The sequence below is a fragment of the Typopeltis vanoorti genome, chromosome 22 (genome assembly GCF_054136105.1).
Source record: "Typopeltis vanoorti isolate ZY-2024b chromosome 22, IOZ_Tvanoo_1.0, whole genome shotgun sequence".
NCBI classification, from domain to species: domain Eukaryota; kingdom Metazoa; phylum Arthropoda; class Arachnida; order Uropygi; family Thelyphonidae; genus Typopeltis; species Typopeltis vanoorti.
The window spans coordinates 22887347-22908393 of NC_143570.1; the positions used below are offsets into that span (position 1 = coordinate 22887347).

General features: G+C 37.5%; 1 protein-coding gene across 2 annotated transcripts in view; it reads left to right on the forward strand.

Annotated features, from left to right (window-relative positions):
- The window catches only part of LOC150094209 (leucine-rich repeat serine/threonine-protein kinase 1-like), an 803235-nt gene that overhangs the window by 693631 nt on the left and 88557 nt on the right, over positions 1-21047 (forward strand). For both annotated transcript variants that reach the window (XM_090412317.1, XM_090412318.1), the window contains exon 30: positions 20220-20314. In XM_090412317.1, coding sequence (XP_090268443.1) covers positions 20220-20314 — 95 coding nt within the window. The remainder of the gene's footprint in view (positions 1-20219; positions 20315-21047) is intronic.

Sequence of the window (21047 nt, forward strand, 5' to 3'; positions counted from 1 at the left end):
TAATTTGGAGAAGTCAGGCTATCTGTCTCAGAATGGCCATCTCCCAGATCTTTGGCAAGTTAATACAGCTATACTTGTTGAGGTTGGGAAAGTGATTCATAGCTGGTGCTGATTCTAAAAATAGTCTTTCAGACATATAGGAACCTCTGTGTAATATGGTTCCTTTAGGTGCCTAGGTAGAAGAGCATGTCCAGAGCATGGTTTGCCAGTCCAGACTTGCCATACAGGCAATTGAGGATGTAATTTTTTGTGTTCTTCAAGATATTAACTGATCCATCAGCCTATCTAAAGTAAGCTAAACTGCAGAAACAAAAAACTTTATTCACACCAAGAAAGTAAAGCAAGTCTTCTGTCTTTTTTTTTTTTTTTCTCAAATATATAGAAATTTTCTCTATAGGTTTGTAAATGGTTTTGATATTTGTTATCCTAAAATCTTTGCTAACATTTTTACTGTTGTCTTTTAAACAGGCAGGCTACATTGTTGAGAAGATCAGATTTTGGTAGAGACACCCAAGGGAATTCTGATTGTTATATTTTTTAAGTTTTAACTTAAGTTTTTTGTGGAAGTCATTTTGTTCAAAAAGGGTAGCAGTTAGTGTGTTTCATTCTTCTTGAATGAAACACACTAACTGCTACATTATCTAACTGTTACATTATCACAGCCATATTGCCAAGAAACCTGAAGCTTTGTCTTAAACGTGATACTCTTTACCATCAAAGTAAACCCTATTGCTGAACAACTTTCTCCCACAGTAGATAATGTTTAATATATTGATGACTTCAAGTTTACTGTCTAGAGAAATGAGATTGCAAATGCACTAGGTTAACTCATTCTTTCTCTATGCGCGGTTTCAGTCTCCTCGCAGTCATCCTGGTAGGAAGCACTAACAAATAAACTGCATATAATAAAATTAGTTTAATCCTTTATCCAAGTGTGAGCAAACAAAGTTTGCACCTGAAAGTATCTTCAGGACTGGGTTAAGGTGGTACAACACCAGGGCAACTCATTGCAAAGGTGGAGCAACTATAATGCAAAACACATCTTGCGGATATGTCTAATGTTATGCATTAAGGGTAGGGCCACTGCCCAGACTAGTTTCGACTTTTATTGAGGTCTCTTCAGTGGGAGCCAGGCCCAAGTAGAGATACCAGCAGAAGCATTAGCAGGTCATCTCTACCTATAGGAGTTGCCAAATGGTGTGCCACCCTTTTTTTTTTTAATAAATTACTCTGGATTTAGAGAAAGATGTTGAAAGTTTATTTTTCACTTGGTTAGAGTATAATAAAATTAGTTTAATCCTTTATCCAAGTGTGAGCAAACAAAGTTTGCACCTGAAAGTATCTTCAGGACTGGGTTAAGGTGGTACAACACCAGGGCAACTCATTGCAAAGGTGGAGCAAGCTACCAACACTCCTATCTCAGTATCTCCTATGACATTAGCCATACACATTCCATGTATATGGTTGAGCCATATACATGGAATGTGTATGGCTCAACCATATACATTCGATGGTACAGTGACATGGTATTAATCAATCTTTTAAAATTTGTTGTCTTGTAAATAATATGTTAATAATATTAACATATTATTTACTTGTTTGGCTATTTATTTTTTAGTACCTTGTGTACTGCTGTCACCTTTCAAATGGTATGGAATAGCCTTTGCTGTCCTTGTGCCAATAAAACTACAATCAACCAACCAATCATTGTTCTTGTAAGTAGCAATTAGAACCAAAGAAGTGTGATTTCCTTTCTGTTCTCTCTTCGTCTTCTCTTCTGTCCTCAAGATTGGTTGAGTCCCATGTGGATAAGAGTCTTTCACCATTCTCTGTCCAAAACAAGCTCTTTCACATGCCAACAGCTTTGACAGTCCAATGCAGTTCTAAGGACTTTATGCCATGTTAATCTTGGTCTTTCCCTGAGTCTTGTATCCTCCATAGTGCCCTCAAATACCACACAAGGAAGTCCGTCCAGTTCCATTCACACAATGTGACAAAACAGAGTTGATGCTTTTTAACTATGGTCAGAATTGTTCAGGTAGGGATATTCAAATTTTGAAGCACTTGTGTTTTTGTCATGTTCTGTCCAATGAGTTCTGTTGATTTTTCTGAGGCATTTCATTTCAAATGCCAACAGTTTCCTGTCTGCTTCTTTTTTTTTAAGGTTTGCATTTCTGCTCTGTAGAGAGCTGTTGAAAGTATTATTTTTTCATATAATTTTATTTTTAGTCAGGAATTTTGTTGTTTTTCCACATTTTATTTAGTTTATTCATCATTGACCATGCTATGGAGAGTCTATGTTTTATTGTTGCTATGTCATTTGAATTTGAAGTCCAATATAACTGGTAATTAGTTTACGGAATTAACAATGTATATAAAGTATATTAATTAAAGGTAACTTTAATGAATAACTTCTATATTTCGGCAACATCACATTGCCATCTTCAGGAACATAAAGATATGGTATGTGCACGCAGACACTAACACAAAGCAAATGAGGAATAAACTAAATAAAATGTGGAAAAACAACAAAATTCCTGACTAAAAATAAAATTATATGAAAAAATAATACTTTCAACAGCTCTCTACAGAGCTGTTGAAAGTATATAAATGGTGCCCTCTTGCAGGCTAATTTGGTAGTCTTGGCAGTTGGGCTGAAGTTCTCATAATGTAAGTCTCCCAAATTTGGGGTAGTTTCATGCACCCAAATTTGTTGAGGTTAGGAGCGTTTTTTAGAGCTGCTGAAGATTCTTTGAATAATTTTTTGTATTTAAACTTGCTGTGATGAATTATTTTTGTTTTCTTCCAACGAATTTTATGATGGGTATCTAAGGCATGGTCTGCCAGCCCAGAAGGGCTATACTGGTGAAACCGGATGTAGTCTTGGTGTTCTGAAATCCTGATATTTGTTGTTCTGCCTGTTTGGCCAAAGTAGGACAATTTGCAGCTGCAAGGGACCTGGTATACACCAGCTAGGTCTAGGGGAAGTGGTTGGTCTTTGGTAGAGCGGATAAGGGATGCCAACTTTTTATATGGTCTGTAACAGGAAGTAAGGTCATATTTTTTGAGGATATTGGTTATTTTCTCAGAGGTGACCTGGATGTAGGGGATGGTGATAGACTTGGTGTAATCTTTATTGTGGAGGGGGGGAGGGGGTTGTGGTTTACTGGTTTTAGTATTTTTTGGGGGTTATAGCCATTGGCTAAGAAAGTGTTGAGGATGTGGTTTAGTTCAGTAGTTAGGGCCTTGTCATCTGAGAAGATTAATTTTGTCCTGTTATGTAGTGTTTTTATAACCCCATATTGTTGTGGGGAGGGGGGGGGGACTGCTGGTGAATGTATCTGCCAGTATGGGTGGGTTTTCTGTGAACAGAGAAAACCAAAGATCCATCAAGCTGGTGGGTGATTAAAGTGTCTAGGAAGGGGAGGGTGTTGTTTTCCTCCTTTTCTAAGGTGAACTGGACTCTGGGGTGTTGGTTGTTTAAGTGTGTTAGGAAGGAATGGAGTGTGTCTGAGCCATGTGGCCAAATAGCAAACACATCATCCACATAACGAAGCCAAATAGTGGGTTTTTGTGGGGCGGAGTTTAAGGCTTTCTCTTCAAATGTCTCCATAAAGAAATTGGCCAAGGGTGGGGAAAGCGGTAAACCCATGGCTGTCCCCTCTATCTGTTTGTAGAACTTTCCTTGCCAAACGAAATAGCCTGAGTTCATTGTAAACTGAAATAGGGCTGAGATATCGGGAGGAAACTTGGCTTGGATGAGCTCTTGGATGGTTTCTTTGAGTGGGACATTAGTGAATAGGGAGGAGACGTCAAAACTGACCATTATGTCAGTGTGTTGGAGTGTGAAGTTTTCTATACTGGCTTTAAAGTGGGCTGAGTTTTTTATGTGTGATGGTGTGTTGCCAGTGTAGTGTGTGAGCGTTTTGGCTAAATGTTTGGCTAATTTATATGTGGGGGAAATCAATGCCATCCACTATGGGATGCAATGGCACATTTTGTTTATGTATTTTTGGGAGTCCATATAATCGGGGGGGGGCTAGAGTTATACGGTTTTAGTTTGTTGGTGACTTCCACAGGCCAAGAAGTGACCTTCTTAAGGAGTCTGTGGAGAGTTCTAATCTGAGAGCTGGTCGGATTATATTCAATGGGGAGGTAAGTCGTGCAGTCTAGTACTAAAGCAGTTAGCTTACCTTTGTAGTCTTTTTGATTGAGCACCACAGTAGCGTTTCCCTTATCCACCTTGGTGATTACTATTTTTTTGTTGTTTTTCAATTCTTGTAGAGCTGCATATTCGTTTTTGGATAAGTTGGTTTTTGGATGTTTGGCTTTAGTGAGAACACCGACTACATCCAGTCTAACGTTGTTGGCGATATGGTTAGGCAAGCCAAGTTTCCTCCCGATATATCAGCCCTATTTCAGTTCACAATGAACTCAGGCTATTTCGTTTGGCAAGGAAAGTTCTACAAACAGATAGAGGGGACAGCCATGGGTTCACCGCTTTCCCCACCCTTGGCCAATTTCTTTATGGAGACATTTGAAGAGAAAGCCTTAAACTCCGCCCCACAAAAACCCACTATTTGGCTTCGTTATGTGGATGATGTGTTTGCTATTTGGCCACATGGCTCAGACACACTCCATTCCTTCCTAACACACTTAAACAACCAACACCCCAGAGTCCAGTTCACCTTAGAAAAGGAGGAAAACAACACCCTCCCCTTCCTAGACACTTTAATCACCCACCAGCTTGATGGTGGGTTCACAGAAAACCCACCCATACTGGCAGATACATTCACCAGCAGTCCCACCACCCTCCCTCACAACAATATGGGGTTATAAAAACACTATATAACAGGGCAAAATTAATCTTCTCAGATGACAAGGCCCTAACTACTGAACTAAACCACATCCTCAACACTTTCTTAGCCAATGGCTATAACCCCAAAAAAATCCAAAAAATACTAAAACCAGTAAACCACAACCCCCCCCCCCCTCCACAATAACGATTACACCAAGTCTATCACCATCCCCTACATCCAGGGCACCTCTGAGAAAATAACCAATATCCTCAAAAAATATGACCTTACTTCCTGTTACAGACCATATAAAAAGTTGGCATCCCTTATCCGCTCTACCAAAGACCAACCACTTCCCCTAGACCTTAGTGCCTGCGTGCGCATACCATATCTTTATGTTCCTGAAGATGGCAATGTGACGTTGCCGAAATATAGAAGTTATTCATTAAAGTTACCTTTAATTAATATACTTTATATGCATTGTTAATTCCGTAAACTAATTACCAGTTATGTCTGACCAACGTATAAGCCTTGCTACTAGAATTGAAGTCCAATATGCTCCTAGGTAATTAAAACCATTAACTTGTTCTATGGTTTCCTGATTAAGTGTTATCTGTATATCTTCCAAGGATCTTCCAATTTTCATTTTCTTAGTTTTACTTGAATTTATAATCATATTATAATTTCTGCAGGTTTCTTATAATTTTGCAAACTAGTATTGGAGATTTGATTTGTTATCTGTTATAGTTACTACATCATCTGCATATATGATATTATTATTATTATTATTATCAACACCTGACCTCCATGGAGTCAGAGACTCATCGTGGGAAGTACTCACTATTGCATACAATGCTCATCCAACTGCGTCTTAAACTGATTCAATGTGTCCACATCCACAACACACTCAGGCAATGCATTCCACTTACCAACCACCCTCCATGCAAAGAACCTGCTTCTAACTCCTTTGCTCGCACCCTCCTTATACAGTTTCCAGCAATGACCTCTTGCTCTACTTCCCTCTCCAATTCTACGAAAAATCTCTTCCATGTCTATCTGATAACAACCCCTGACCAGTTTATATGTCTCAATCATATCCCGCCTCTTCCTCCTATTCACGAGGCTCTGCAACTTATGTTCCCTCAATCTGTCATCGTACTCCACATTCCAGTGACCACTGACTACCTATGTGAATATTCTCTGTACCCTTTCCAACATATCCTTGTCACCATGAAAACCCGGCCACCTAATCTGTGCACAATAATCCATATGAGGCCTGATCAAGGCCTTATACAATGGAATCATAACCTCTCTATTTCTGCATGTTAGGGTTCTCCGCATCATTGCCATTATTTGATGTGATGTTTTCACAACTTGTGCAACGTGACCCCTGAATTTCAGGTCCTTGTCCAGCATCACTCCTAGATCTTTCATCTCTACTTCTGTTAAAGTTTCCCCACCAAGTGTATACTTGGCATCCCATCGTTGCTTACCAAATCTCAAAACCTTACACTTGGCAACATTGAACTGATAGTTCCACTTACCTGCCCATTCATGCAATCTATTCCAGTCCTCTTGTAAGGCATTAATATCAGCCTGACTGTGCATTACTCTCCCCAGTTTTGCATCATCTACAAACAGCTGGATATCACTAATTAAACCCAACTCAATATCATTAACATACAAATTGAACAAAAATGGCCCTAAAACTGACCCCTGTGGCACACTACTGGTGACCTTCTCCTTCGAGATACTGCACCCCCATATACAACTTTCTGATACCTATCTGACAGCCAGTCACTGATCCAACACAGAAGTCTGTTATCCAATCCCATCTCTTTCAATTTAATTAAGAGATTGTCATGTGGCAATCTATCAAAAGCCTTTGCAAAATCCAAGTACACCACTGTATATGCATCTCCTGTTATAGTACATAAGTAAGTTAGTGAAACATGATCTCCCCTTAACAAACCCATACTGATAACCACAACTCCAGATATACAGACCGGTCTATAATTTGAAGCTACAGCCTTATCACCACCTTTATGCAGTGGAACAATTTTACCCTCCTTCCACTCCCTTGGAACCTGTGCTGTTGCAAAACTCTTGTTAAACAGGCATGCCAATGCTACTGCCAGTTCCCTGGAACATTCTCTTAAGATGCGTAGTGATATTTCATCAAATCCTATCACCTTATTAACATCAAGGGTATTTATTTCCTCAAATACCTCCTGCTCACTCACAATTAAGCTATCCTCTCCTATGTCCTCTACACTTAAGTTCCTCATGATTCCATCCTGATCAGGATGAAACACACTTATAAATTGATCATTGAATACCTCAACAATGTCTTCTGCAGCAGTTACCATTCTACCACTTTCATCCCTTAACTTCATCTTTCCATGATCATTCTTCCTTCTACTTGCCACATATCTAAAAAAAACTCTAGGGTTTTTCTTAGCTTGATTTTCCAATTTCTGCTCATACTCTACTTTTGTTTTCCTTACTAACTGAGTCACTCTCCTGGCTTGTTCTTTATATTCTTCATGTGACTGATTACCATTATTCATCTTGTACTTCCTCCAAAGGACTTTCTTTTTCCAGATTTCATGCTTAAGCTCCACATTCATCCAACCTTATTCAGCCTTTTGGCCTTTGGGATACATTCATACATTGATGCTGTTATGTATTTCTTTGTAAGTTCCCATGCAGCATTTATTTCCTTACCGCTCAACTCCTCGTTCCATGTTAGCTCGAAGTTGTCTCCTAAGCTTGTCATAATCACCGGCCTTATAATTCCACATGTATCCTTTCCTCGCAAAAACCTGCATATAACTAGCCACAACACAGGTGATTACTTCATGATTACTTTCATCAACTGGAGGAAAATGTGAAATCCCTCTAACAATTACATCCTCTGGGGAAATTACGATATCTAGAACTCTTGATCCTCATGTGCCTTTCTTTACATGCTGCCTGAGATAGTTATCTCTCAAGAATTCAAGAAATTCACTTTCCTTAATCCCAAATGCTATCTCTTCATTCCAATATATACAGCCATAATTAAAATCACCCATAATAATTACCCTTCCTTTGTTCACTAATCCAAGTTGCTTATACATTTCTTCATCACCACCTTCCACATTCCCAAGCTTATAGCAACATCCAACTAAATATGTCTTCCTCTCAACCTCCACATTACACCACACTGCCTCATAACCATTACCACTATTTTCCTCTTACATGTCTACCTTATGTGGACTTAATTCCCCTGCTATCATCAGCAGCACTCTTCCCCTCCCTTCCTGCCCTTTCTATCCTCACGAAAAATACTGTACCCTTCTATTTCTATTCCCGTTATGATATCATCTTCATTTAACCATGTTTCACTTATTCCAATGATTTGGGGGACGAATAAACTCAAATACAGGAACCACAGACTAGTAAGGGAAAAAGTATGGATCAACAAAAAATGGGAATGGAATAAGCTCATAAGAAAAAAGTCCAATTTTGTGAATCTACAAAACCTCTACCACAATAAAAGCTGTTATAGAGAATCACTCAAAAATGAACTAAAAAAGTTAAACACAGCCACTCCCATCGATGATGCTACTGAAATATTAACAAAATCTATCTTGAATTGTGCACTAGAAATAAGAGGTGTAAAAAGGCACCAAAGAGAGGAAAAACTAAGAGAGGAAACCTTAGATTTGATGAAGAAAAGAAGAGATATGAAAAGAGATTTGAATGACACCAATAAAATAGAATATGCGGAAATTTGTAAAACTATACGTAAAAGGATGAAACATAAATTAGATCATAATAATACTAGGAAAATTAAAGAAACAATAGTAATATGAAGGTCCTAGAACTCTTGGACTAAGATGAACATTATCAGTTGGAACAAAGGAAATAGCTGCTGTAAGAAGTAAAAATGGTGAACTTATAAAAAATAGAGATGCAATAATCAAAAGAATTCAGGAATTTTAAACTGAACTCTATGAAGACAAAGACCGTGACATCCAAGAATCATCTATGGATAACTCGAGTGAGGAAGAACGTGATGCCCTTGAGATCTTACAAGGCGAAGTGGAAATGGCACTGTGAGAAATGAAGAATGGAAAGGCCCCAGGAGAAGATGGAATTATGGACTTCTTAAAACTGGGAGGAACTCCTGTCATCAAACAGCTGACTAAACTCTTTAATAAATGCCTAAAACAGAGAAAAATTCCAAAAAATTGGAACAGTTCACTTCTAATATTAATTTTTAAAAAGGGCAATAAGGAAGAAATTAAAAACTACAGACCTATAACCTACTTCCCACCATATATAAAGTTTTCACAAAAATTATAAATAATAGAATAAAATCTATACTAGAGGAAATGCAATCCTGTGAACAAGCTGGATTTAGAAAGAATTACAATACTTTGTACCATATTGACACATTAAGACAGTTCATTGAAAAATCATTTGAATACAATAAACCCTTATGTCTGGCCTGGTGTAGACCAAAAAGCATTTGATTCAGTTAAAACATCTGCAACACTAAAAGCACTTGAAACCCAGGTAACTGAGATACCATATATTGAAACACTAAAACATATCTACAGTAATGAAACTTCTGTAATTAAATTATATAAAAACAGTGAAAAGTTCCCAATACAAAAAGGCATCTGGCAAGGCAACACAATGTCTCCCAAATTATTTACAGCTGCCCTAGAGGAAGGCTTTAGAAGCCTTGACTGGGAAACAAAAGGAATAAACATAAATGGAGAAAGGCTGCATCATCTGAAATTTGCAGATGATATTATCCTAATAGCAGATAATCTTGAAGAAAGGCTAAATCAGCTAAATGAAGCCTCCAGAGTAATTGGATTAAAAATAAATAGAGAAAAAACAAAAATAATGATGAATAAATATATTAACCATAGAACTGTCAAAGTTGAAAACCATGAAATAGAACAAGTTACTTCATATGTATATTTGGACCAATTGTTATCCTTTGAGGGAGTGCCAAAGAAAAGAGATTGAACAAAGGATTCACCTTGGATGGATGGCTTATGGGAAAATGAGAGACATATTCAGAAGTGATATCCCTATGAGTCTAAAAAGGAAAGCTTTCAACCAGTGCATACTTCCTGTCCTAACATATGGAGGAGAAACATGGACTTTAACAGAAGCCTTAAACAAAAAGCTGAGAACAACACAACATCGCATGGAAAGAAGTATGTTAAAAATAACATTAAGAGATAGGAAGACAAATACCTGGATAAGATCTCAAACAGGTGTTATAGATATTGTAAAATACATTAAACAGGCTAAGTGGAGATGGGCTGGCCATATTGCCAGATGCAGTGACGGGAGATGAACTAGAAAAACAACAGAGTGGAGACCAATGGATGGAGCAAGACAAAGAGGAAGACTGAGAAGAAGGTGGAGGGATGAACTGGAACAAATTGCAGGAGTGAGATGGATTTCCCATCCATCTCACTCCTGCATCAACAGAAAACTGAGTGATCTGGAAAACCATGGGGGAGACCTTCGTCCAGCAGTGGACAGAACCAAAAGGTTGAAGAAGAAGAAGAAGAAACTCAATCACTGAAACCATTTCATCCCCTTTATTTCTGATACTTCTGGCATTTGTAAACAAATACAACAGTTCATTTTTAGGTCTATAGCCAGTCCTATCCAAGCCATATGTTGGTTGTGATTTCCCCACTATACCTGCCAAATCACCTTTATCACCACTTACCACATACAACCTCCTTAGTCTCCACTTCTCCACCCACATTGCAATATACCCCATCTTCATACACACATTCACTTCCACTTACCACATATACTTCCTCAATCTCCACTTCTCCACCCATATTGCAATATACCCCATCTTCATACACACATTCACTGCCACTTTCAACATTCACTCTCTCTCTATGCCATGTCTCCCTGTCCACCCAAGCCCCCCCCCCCCATTTCCCTGCTCCTCTTGTATTCCCATGATATGTGTGATTGGTCTTCCATTGACTTTTACTCCTTTTGTTGAGGACAATGATTATTTAATGAGTTCTTGGATAAAAATGTTAGAAAGGCATGGGAAGAGTGGGCTTCCTTGTAACTCCTCATTTAATTTCAAAAATTATTTTTTATTGTGATATTTTTATATTGAACTACTGCACTTGTATTCTGATAGTAGTTTGAAACAAATCTCAGTATTTCAAAGTCTGTGTTTTTCTTTGTTAATATTTGAATAAGTAGTTTTCCTCTATTGACAGAATCAAATGCTTGTTTATAATTCACAAAACAGCAACAAAGGTCTCTCTCTCTCTCTCTCTCCCCCTTTTGATCTGTTTTTTTTTTTTTTTCTAAAGCCAGCTTGTTTTTCTTCTATTAGCTGTTTGTAAATGTTATTTAGATGATTCTGTATTATTTTCACAAAGATTTTGTAAGAGTGGCAAAGAAGAGTAATTGGTCTACATTTTTGAACATCACCTTTTTTTATGTATAAACAAGATTTAATCTATTTTCCAATAATTTGGGATAGTCCAAGTGAAAAGAATATTATTGAAAAGTTTGATTAGTTGTTTAATTAAGCTCAGGTCCACCATTGTTATAGAACTATGAGGGTATTTTATCAAATCCAAGTGCTTTTGATATTTCCATTTGATTAAGTGAAAGGGTTACTTCTTCCTCTAGGATTATGGGTGCTGTACCTTTCTCACTGGTTGGTACATGTGGGTGAAAGCTTTTATCTGTAAAGATATTAGATAAGTAATTGTACAAGATGTGTTCCATTTTTGTAATATATCCAGTTACCTTGTCTTGCAAATCTTTCATGCTGTGAGAGGTGGAGGAATATAGTCTTTGGTAATCTCTTTAATTGTCATCATCATCATCAGTTGCATCAGTCTTGGGACTGGTAGCTCAGCAGCAATTTCCTCCATTCTGCTCTGTCATTGGCTTTCTTCTTAATCTCCTGGTAACTCCTCAAACCCGTGCTGTCTTTGACTTGGTCAAGAAAGCTTTTCCTTGGTCTGCCTCTTCTTCTTTTCCCCTCTATTTTGCCTTCACTTATTCTTTTCACAAGTCCATCATGTCGAAGTATATCTTTAATTGTCTTTAAGTAAGTCTTTAATTGTAAGTAAGTATTCTAGTAAGTCTTTAATTATAGAATAGAGAAATTTGGAGTCATGACATAAATAGGCTTCTGTATACATTTGTCTGCTTTATCATTAAGCCAATCTATTTTTCTATTTTGGCACTTCCTGTCTAGCTGGTTTTGTAGGCTTCTGTAATATATTCTGTTTTGGTCATTATATAGTTTATTCACATGTTCTTTAGCATCACATTTTGAGATAATTTTTTAACAGTATCCAAGTTGAATTTCTGCAGATTTGGTTTGAAGTGCTTTACTTTTTTTTTTTTTTAAATGAAATTTTAATCATTCAGTTCAGCACTATGAAGGGTTTTGACTTTCAAAACAAAGGATTTTACAGTTTTACAAATTAGGAAGTAATCTAAGCAGTTTTTAGTATTTGAGTCTGGTGAAGTCCAGGTGTAATTGTGAGCAGGTCTATGGTAAAACATGCTGTTTGCAACCATGAGATTTTCTTTACAGAAATCAAGCAGATGCTCTCGCTCTCCTCTCTCATTTCTTCTGTTGATTCCAAATTTCCCCATTACATCATGCATGTCATCTGAATATTGTCCAACTTTTGTATTAAAATCATCCATGATTATTAGCAAATCTTTTTTGTATGTTCTTTTCAATCTCCTCTTGTAGTTGTTGATAATAATCAATATGATCTTCCTCTGGATGTGATGAATCAAGTGCATATGCTTTATTATTTTAATAAAAGTTTTTCTTTCTTTTGCTTGTAGTCTAATGGCTATGATTCTGGATGAAATGGGTTTAACTTCTGCAATGCTGTGGGAAAGTGATCTGTGGACTATGACAGATACTCCTCCTCTGTGTTTCAAATCATTCCTGCCTGAGTAGTATAATATTGAATCTTTCAGATTTATATGGCCTTGTCCAGTCCAGTATGTTTCTGAAAGACCCACGACACTCTATTTAAATCTCTACAGCTCTTTTTCTATCAAATACATCTTTCCAGGTTTGTACAACGCATATTGCCAGTAAGTATGTAATGAATGGATTTTGCTGACCACATAACCAGTTTCTCATAAGATTCAGAACATCAGCTTTCCTGGGCATATAAACATTACTGACACTTCCTCTAATTCTTCCTGAGATGGAAAAAAAAAAAATAAAATAAAATAAAGGTTCATCTGAATTCGCAAAAAAGCAGAACATTTATCCTGCGGGATGGATTGCCACAAGGATCTATCCTCACCCTAGATTTCTTCAACCTGTAAACAAGTGACATCCTTCCAACAGCTAGTCGAAATTTTATCTATGATGGTGACATAGCTATTGCCACCCAAGAGAGTACCTTCCAAGGCCTTGAGGAAACAATCAGTAAAGATCTGATCTCACTACAAAATTACTTTGGAAGCTGTGGACTATCTCCTAATCCCAGCAAAACTGTTGTTTCTTCTTTCCACCTAAATAACTATGAGACTCGTAGAAAACTAAAAATAAACTTCTGCAATAGGACTCTAATCCATGAAAGTAACCCTTGTTTCCTTGTTACATTTGACCATACTTACTAAAAACATTTGGAAAAAAACTAAGTTAAAGATATCTGCCAGGAACATCATAAACAAGCTATTAGGCAGAAGTTGGGGTAATGCCTTGCCTCTTAGAACAGCAGTGTCCAGAGGCTCTGGTCTTTCTTGTTTCGGAGTATTGTTCATCAGTTTGGAGCCAAAGTCCTTACACTATTCTCATGGCATACAGTTTAACATATCAATGGAACCATCTCTGGTACCTTAACATCCACTCCTCTATCCCACATCGTTCCTCCATGTTTCAGAAGAGAAGAAGCTACCATCAGAGAAATGAAGAAAACCAGAAATAATGGTACCTTCTTGTACATCAAGATATCTCTCCACCTCCGGCTTACTGCCTTACCTCCTGGTCTCCCATATGGTGTGTGGAAATACCACAAGATGGTCCCCAGGACTGGTGGAGAAGACTAAAACAAACTACAAACAAGCACTGGATCATAGATCCAACTATCAAACTGCCAGGATTCATCCTACCTTAACACCTCTAGAGCCAACTAAACAGATTTAGGACCAGCCAAGGCTGCTGTGCCCACTTATTACATCTGCATGTGTGGTGCTGTGCAGACTATCCATTATATCGCTGATAACTACTCCCACACACTCCTTCCCTAGATTCCTCAGGAACTTGCATCAAGAACGCTTTAGTATGTGTATTAGTGGCTGAAATTTTTAACACTATTCTACACATTGCATCAACTTCTTACCTACATGCGTTTATGCTTCTTGTGATAATTTAAAGCATAATTGTGATTCACTTGTAAACCACTCATATAACCAGTATTCATAACATCTGTAATATGGATAGACTCATCATCAATATTTCTGACTGTCCACTAAAGAGGATGAACTTTTTGTTTTATCAAAAGGACACGATTTTGCCATTTCTCCCAATGAGATACCCCTTATGGACTTTTTCATAGTATAGATAGAGGTCGTCAATGCTTACCTCAAAAAACAGCTAACAAAATTCATTTCAAACGTGCAAAAATTCTTTTTAATGCCAAGCCTCTGCATCCTGATCACTCTTTCTCTGGATTTAAAATACTGAAATCATTGAAGAATAACAATCTAATTACTACTAAGGCTAACAAGAGAGTTACTATTGTTTTTCATGATAGTAAAGAATATGAGAGAAAAATGTCTTTTTTGCTTCAAGACTATTTAACTTACAGGTCCTTCTCATCTGATTCTACCTGTAATCAACTAAACAGACTTAATTATCTTATCGATAATGCTTCTATTTGGGATGAAGATCAAAAGAAAAGCTTAAAACCTTTTTTGGTTATCCACCTAGATTTACGGTTTTCCCAGAGTTCATAAATGAGGTATTCCATTATGACCAGTCATAGACTGTATAGGCTGTCCCACTTATAAAATTTCTAAATTCTTTTCTAATTCACTTTCTATCTGCTACTTATATAAAAAAAAACACTTTGGATTTTAAAAATAAAAATTCTGATCTTCATCTAGATGCTTGAGATATTATGACTAGTTTAGATGTTGTGTCTTTGTTTACTAATATTTCTTTATCTGACACCATTAAATTACTTCAAGAAGAATTTCCTTCGGATATTGTTCAACTATTTAATTTTGTAATACATTCTGGCTATTTCTCCTTTAAAAACAAATTATATCAACAAATCAAAAAACAGCCATAAGCAATCCTAATTTCTTCTACTATTGCCAACTTCTTCATGGAACACTTTGAACAATGTATTTTTGATAACATTTCTTCTGACACAAATATGTGGATGATATTTTTGTGATTTGGAATGGCTTTTCCTTTGAATTACAGCAGCTTCTTTCCAAATTAAATGCACTTCATCCCAGGATCCAGTTCACCTTAGAAAAAGAAGTAAATAAACAATTAGCCTTTTTAGATCTTCTAATTCTTCATCAACCAGATGTTAGCCTACATTTTTCAGTTTTTCAGAAGACTTACAGACCATTATATTCACATTGAATCTCATCACCATCCTAGTCAAAAGGCCGGAACTATTAAGACTTAAATACATCATGTCCATTCTTTATGTTCTTCAGACGAACTTTTGCAAAAAAAATTACAGCATATTAATTCCACTTTTTTATCTAATGGTTTAAGGATTCTTTCATCAAAGAAGCTTTTAACAGTTATAGTATCTCTGACAGAAGAAATAACTCACATTCCTATCTCTTATGTGCATGTCATTAGTGAATACATAGTGAAAGTTTTAAAATCACTGTATATTTTTGTTGCCTTTCACTCCATCGGAAAAATCTCCACCGTTCTCACTTCTCCCAAGGACAAGCTTCCAGCTCCCATATAATAAATTTAGTTTAATCCTTTATCCAAGTGTGAGCAAACAAAGTTTGTGCCTGAAAGTATCTTCAGGACTGGGGTAAAGTGGTACAACACCAGGGCACTCCTTGCAAAGGTAGAGCAAGCTACCAACACTCCTATCTCGGTATCTCCCATAATGCAAAACACATTTCCTTGCGGATATGTCTAATGTTATGCATTAAGGGAAGGGCCACAACCCAGACTAGTTTCGACCTTTATTGAGGTCTCTTCAGTGGGAGCCAGGCCCAAGTGGAGATACCAGGCAGAAGCATTAGCAGGTCATCTCTACCTATAGGAGTTGCCAAATGGCATGCCACCCTTTTTTAATAAATTGCTCTGGATTTAGAGAAAGATGTTGAAAGTTTATTTTTCACTTGGTTAGAGTATAATAAATTTAGTTTAATCCTTTATCCAAGTGTGAGCAAACAAAGTTTGCACCTGAAAGTATCTTCAGGACTGGGGTAAGGTGGTACAACACCAGAGCACTCCTTGCAAAGGTGGAGCAAGCTACCAACACTCCTATCTCGGTATCTCCCATAATGCAAAACACATTTCTTTGTGGATATGTCTAATGTTATGCAATTGGGAATACATATCTATATTTGAAGCAGAAAAAGCCATCAAAACCTTGATATGTTGAAAGGCAGTGGGAGTTGATGATATTCAACCAGAAATGCTCAGGTATGGAGGTATAAAAGTCTTACAATGGCTGCACTGCATAGTTCAGAAGGCCTGGACAGAGGGACAAATTCCTGATGATTGGAGTAGAGCTCTCATGAAATAAAAGTGAATGTGAGAATTACAAAGATACTTCCCTACTGGGTGTTCCTGGTAAGATTTCTGCAAGTATACTTGAGAAACAGTTGAGAAGGATTGTGGAAGAGAAGCTTGGTGAAGAACAAGCTGGATTCAGGCCATAGATGCTGTCAGGATCAGATTTTTGTGTGTAGAGGCCTAAGTGCTGTGTGGACATCATGTTGGAGGCTTAATGTATTGTATTCATTGTATCGTGTGGTATTTGTATATTTTGTCTCAGTCACTGAGACATCTTCAGGGATTACAAAAAAACTAATGTAACATATATACAAATACCACACGATACTAAGCCCAACCATGTGGGTGACTCTAAAGTCCTATGTAGGTGGAGCACCCTCTAAGGGCGGTTGTAGGTGGCCTGGAATGTAAGGTGGGATCTCTGATGATAAGTGTTTCCTAAATCTTAGGAAGCTTAATGCAACCGTATTTATTAAGATTTGGTTGATTTCTGAGAGCTGCTGCTGATTCTAAAAATAACCTCTCTTTTTTGAATTTTCTGTTGTGGAGCATGCTGGTTTTTTTCCATGAGATCCTATGGGTTGTATCCAAGACATGGTCACCCAGGCCTGACTGACCATAGTCGTGGTTGCAGATGTATGACTGGTGTTCCTCCAGGCAGATGGTTGCTGATCTGCCTATCTGTCCAAAGTATGCCAGCTTACAGGAACAGGGTACTTTATAAACTCCAGTCACTGTGAGAGGAGGGAGCTGATCTTTTGTAGAACAGATAAGGGTAGCAAGTTTGCGGTGGGGCTTAAATGCTGTGTGTAGGTTGTACTTTTTTTTTAAATCTTGGCTAATTTTTCCGATGTGCCATGGATGTAGGGTATGGTGCTGGCATTTCTAAACTCTTTCTGAAGAGGACTGGGAAATGGGGGAGGAACTGATTATTATTTTTTATTTTTTTTTAATACTGTGATCGCTGTAGCCATTGGAGAGGAAAGTTGTATATGTGGTTGTGGTCAAGCTCAGTTGTAAGGGCGGTTCCACTGAAACAAAGATTGTGGGCTCTCTTGGTTAGAGTTTTAATAATGCCATATTGTTGAGCAGGGTGGTGGTGGGAGAGTTGGAGAGTTTGAATGTATCTGCCTGTGTGCATAGGTTTTCTATATGCAGTGAAGGAAAGTGTACTGTTAGGAAGGCATGTAACTAAGGTGTCTAGGAAGGGTTTTTTAATACAATGGAAAAGGAAAAGAACAACTGTTCTTTTCCTTTTCCATTGTAAACTGGATTCTTGGATGTAGGTTGTTCAGGTGAATGAGGAAGGAGCCTAATGTGTCTGGGCCATGAGACCAAATAAAGAACACATCATCTACATATCTTAGCCAGATAGAAGGTTTGAGAGGGGCTGAGTCTATGGCTTGTTTTTCAAAATCTTCCATATAAAAATTGGCAAGAAGGGGGTGAGAGGGGAGAACCCATTGCAGTTCACTCTATCTGCTTGTAGATTTTGTTCTTCCAAGAAAAATAACCAGAATTGATGGCAAAGGAAAATAGATCTAAGATGTCAGAAGGAAAAACATTTTCTAAGAGTGTTAAGGTATCAATTAAGGGAATATTGGTAAACAATGAGGAGATGTCAAAGCTTACCAATAAGTCTGTGTTATTTAAGGTTAGATTTTCTATTAGGGTTTTAAAATGGGTAGAGTGTTTTACATAGGATGTGGAAAGTCCAGTGAGGGGGGGGGGGGTCAGAGAGTTGGCCAGCTGTTTTGACAGTTTGTAGCAAGGTGCGTTAGTGGCATCTACTATAGGTCTTAGTGGGGAATTGGGTTTGTGAATTTTTGGTAAACCGTATATCTACACACAGCATTTAAACCCCACCGCAAACTTGCTATAATTATCCGTTCTACAAAAGATCAGCTTCCTCCTCTCACAGTGCCCATAGGAACAGAAGAAAGAAGTTGTTCTTGCTAGGTGCTTAGATCATAGTTATCTTGCACATTCTTTTCTATTGAAGACTGATGGCCCACCCATATGTGACCACTAAAACACACACTTCACCATTTCCATGCTCTGGTTGAGTGTTAGTATTTCACTCAAGAAAGGAATAAAATTTTTACTAATCTTGCTGAGCCATACATTCAGGCAGATCAGACTTAGACAAATTGCATGCAATTTTTAATTTTTTACACTTTAAATATCATAACATGTTATTTACTAATTTATCTAGCTATTAATATTTGTTATTATCTTGACTTTGCTGTAACCTTTGGTATGATGCTGTCTTTGTGCCAATAAACCACAAATCAGCAAACCAACCAAACTTGAAATAGTTTAAAAAATGGTACAGTATACATTCTAACTTTTGTTCTTGATTAATGAAAGCATTCATGGCAAATTATTTTGCAGCAGTTCGTCTTGCAACGGTCCAAGAATTTGCCAAATGCCCCCGTCTGTACCTCTTACTCTTACCTCGTGTTCCGAAAACCAATGAAATACAACCAAGGTCAAATAATGGTGAAATTCACCATTATTTGACCTTGGTTCACCATTATTCTGGCATTATGCTTTCTTAAGCACTCTAATTTTTTCAAAGTAAACATGCCAGTCACCCAAGGCACTCGGTGAAGAGAATCATACCTAGAGGTTAATCAACCAACCTCTTATGTATGGGCTCAACATTAAAAAAAAAAAATATTAAAAGTTATAATCTTCTTCTTCTTTCACTATGCCTTATCCCATGTTAAACGGGGTCGGCGCACCGATCTTTAACCTTCCTCTTCCAAGTTCTCCGGTCCAGGGCATCCTTCGAACTCCATCCTTTCTCTCTAAGATCCTCTGTCACTTTATCCCTCCACCTGAGCTTGGGCCTGCCTCTTTTCCTCCTTCCCTCCAACTCCATATACTCCACTCGTTTACCAACATGCTCCTCGCCCTTCCTCTCTACATGTCCGAACCACCTCAGCCTACTTTCTTGTATCGTCTTGCCAATTGGTCCCACCTTAACCGTCCCTCTGATGTAGTCATTCCTTATCCTGTCCTTCTTTGTCACACCACTCATCCATCTCAACATCCGCATCTCTGCTACCTCCATCTTCCTCTCCTGTGCCTTTGTTATAGGCCATGTCTCCACACCATGGAGCATCGCCGGCCTCACCACTATCTTATACAGCTTTCCTCTTACAACTCACTCTCTTGTTGCATAGGATCCCGCTTATCTTCTTCTAATTCATCCAACCGCATGTTATTCGGTGCTGTATTTCCTCATCCAAGTCACCATTCCTCTCGACAACTGACCCAAGGTACTCGAATTTCTTCCCTGAAATTAGCCTTTCACCCTGGAGTCGTATGGCCATATCCTCGTCACTCTCTGTTGACATATATTCAGTCTTCACCCGGTTAATTCTCATGCTTTTCTCCACTCTTCCAGGGTATTTTCAAGCTTCTCTCAGGATGATTCGCATAGAACAATGTCATCGGCAAACAGCATGCTCCATGGTGCCTCCTTCTTGACATCCTCCACTAGTACATCCATGACCAGGTCAAAGAAGTAGGGGCTCAGAGCTGACCCTTGGTGGAGCCCTATTAAAAGTTATAATAATAAAGAAAATTCTTTGCTATCTTTATTTTAAAAGTATATATTTTATTTACAGACTATAAAATCTGAAGGAGCATTTTTTACCTGTTTGTGTATTGTAGAGGACACAGTATGGCTTGGTGATACAGGAACATGCATACATATATACAGGTAAGATTGTAGAAAATTCTAGTTTTTACTGCTACAAAATTTAAACTAGGTGAAGAAATTTTAAAGTAAACTTGCCAAGAATTCTTATTTAACCACTGTGCTGGACTAGACATGTATACATGTCAATAATTACGATGTGAAGTTTCCATTGAAGTAAATATAACATTGGATACTATTGAAATAACTTAGATATGAAGCTTATATTTTTGATATATTTTATCCATATGGCTATTTTGGTGGTTAATCCTGTATTATTATTATTATTATTATTATTATTATTATTATTATTATTATTATTATTACATGACACCTCCAAGTAGCATATAATAATAATTTTAACTCCAGATTTGTTAGGTTTGATAAGGCAGATGTGGTTTTGATGTTCAGAGATATGTTTATTTATAGATCTTGTTTGTCCAAAGTAAGACAAGTTACACGAACGTGGTACTCCGTATACATCAGGTAGCTTCATTGGTGAGAGTTTGTCTTTTGAGAAGGTAGCAAGTTGTGAATTTCATTGATGGGTTTGTAAGTAGCAATGAGTTGATATTTTTTTCATAATTTTTGCCAAATATTCAGAGATGCTTTTAATATATGGTATAGGAGTCCTGTGGGCTTGTGTGGGTTGATTTGTAGGAGAGTGGTTAATTTTTTTTTTTAGTTGTTATTGGATTCATTTAATAAAGCTGTTTCTTTGATAATTTCCAATTCTTGTTTTAGAGATTCTTCAGAA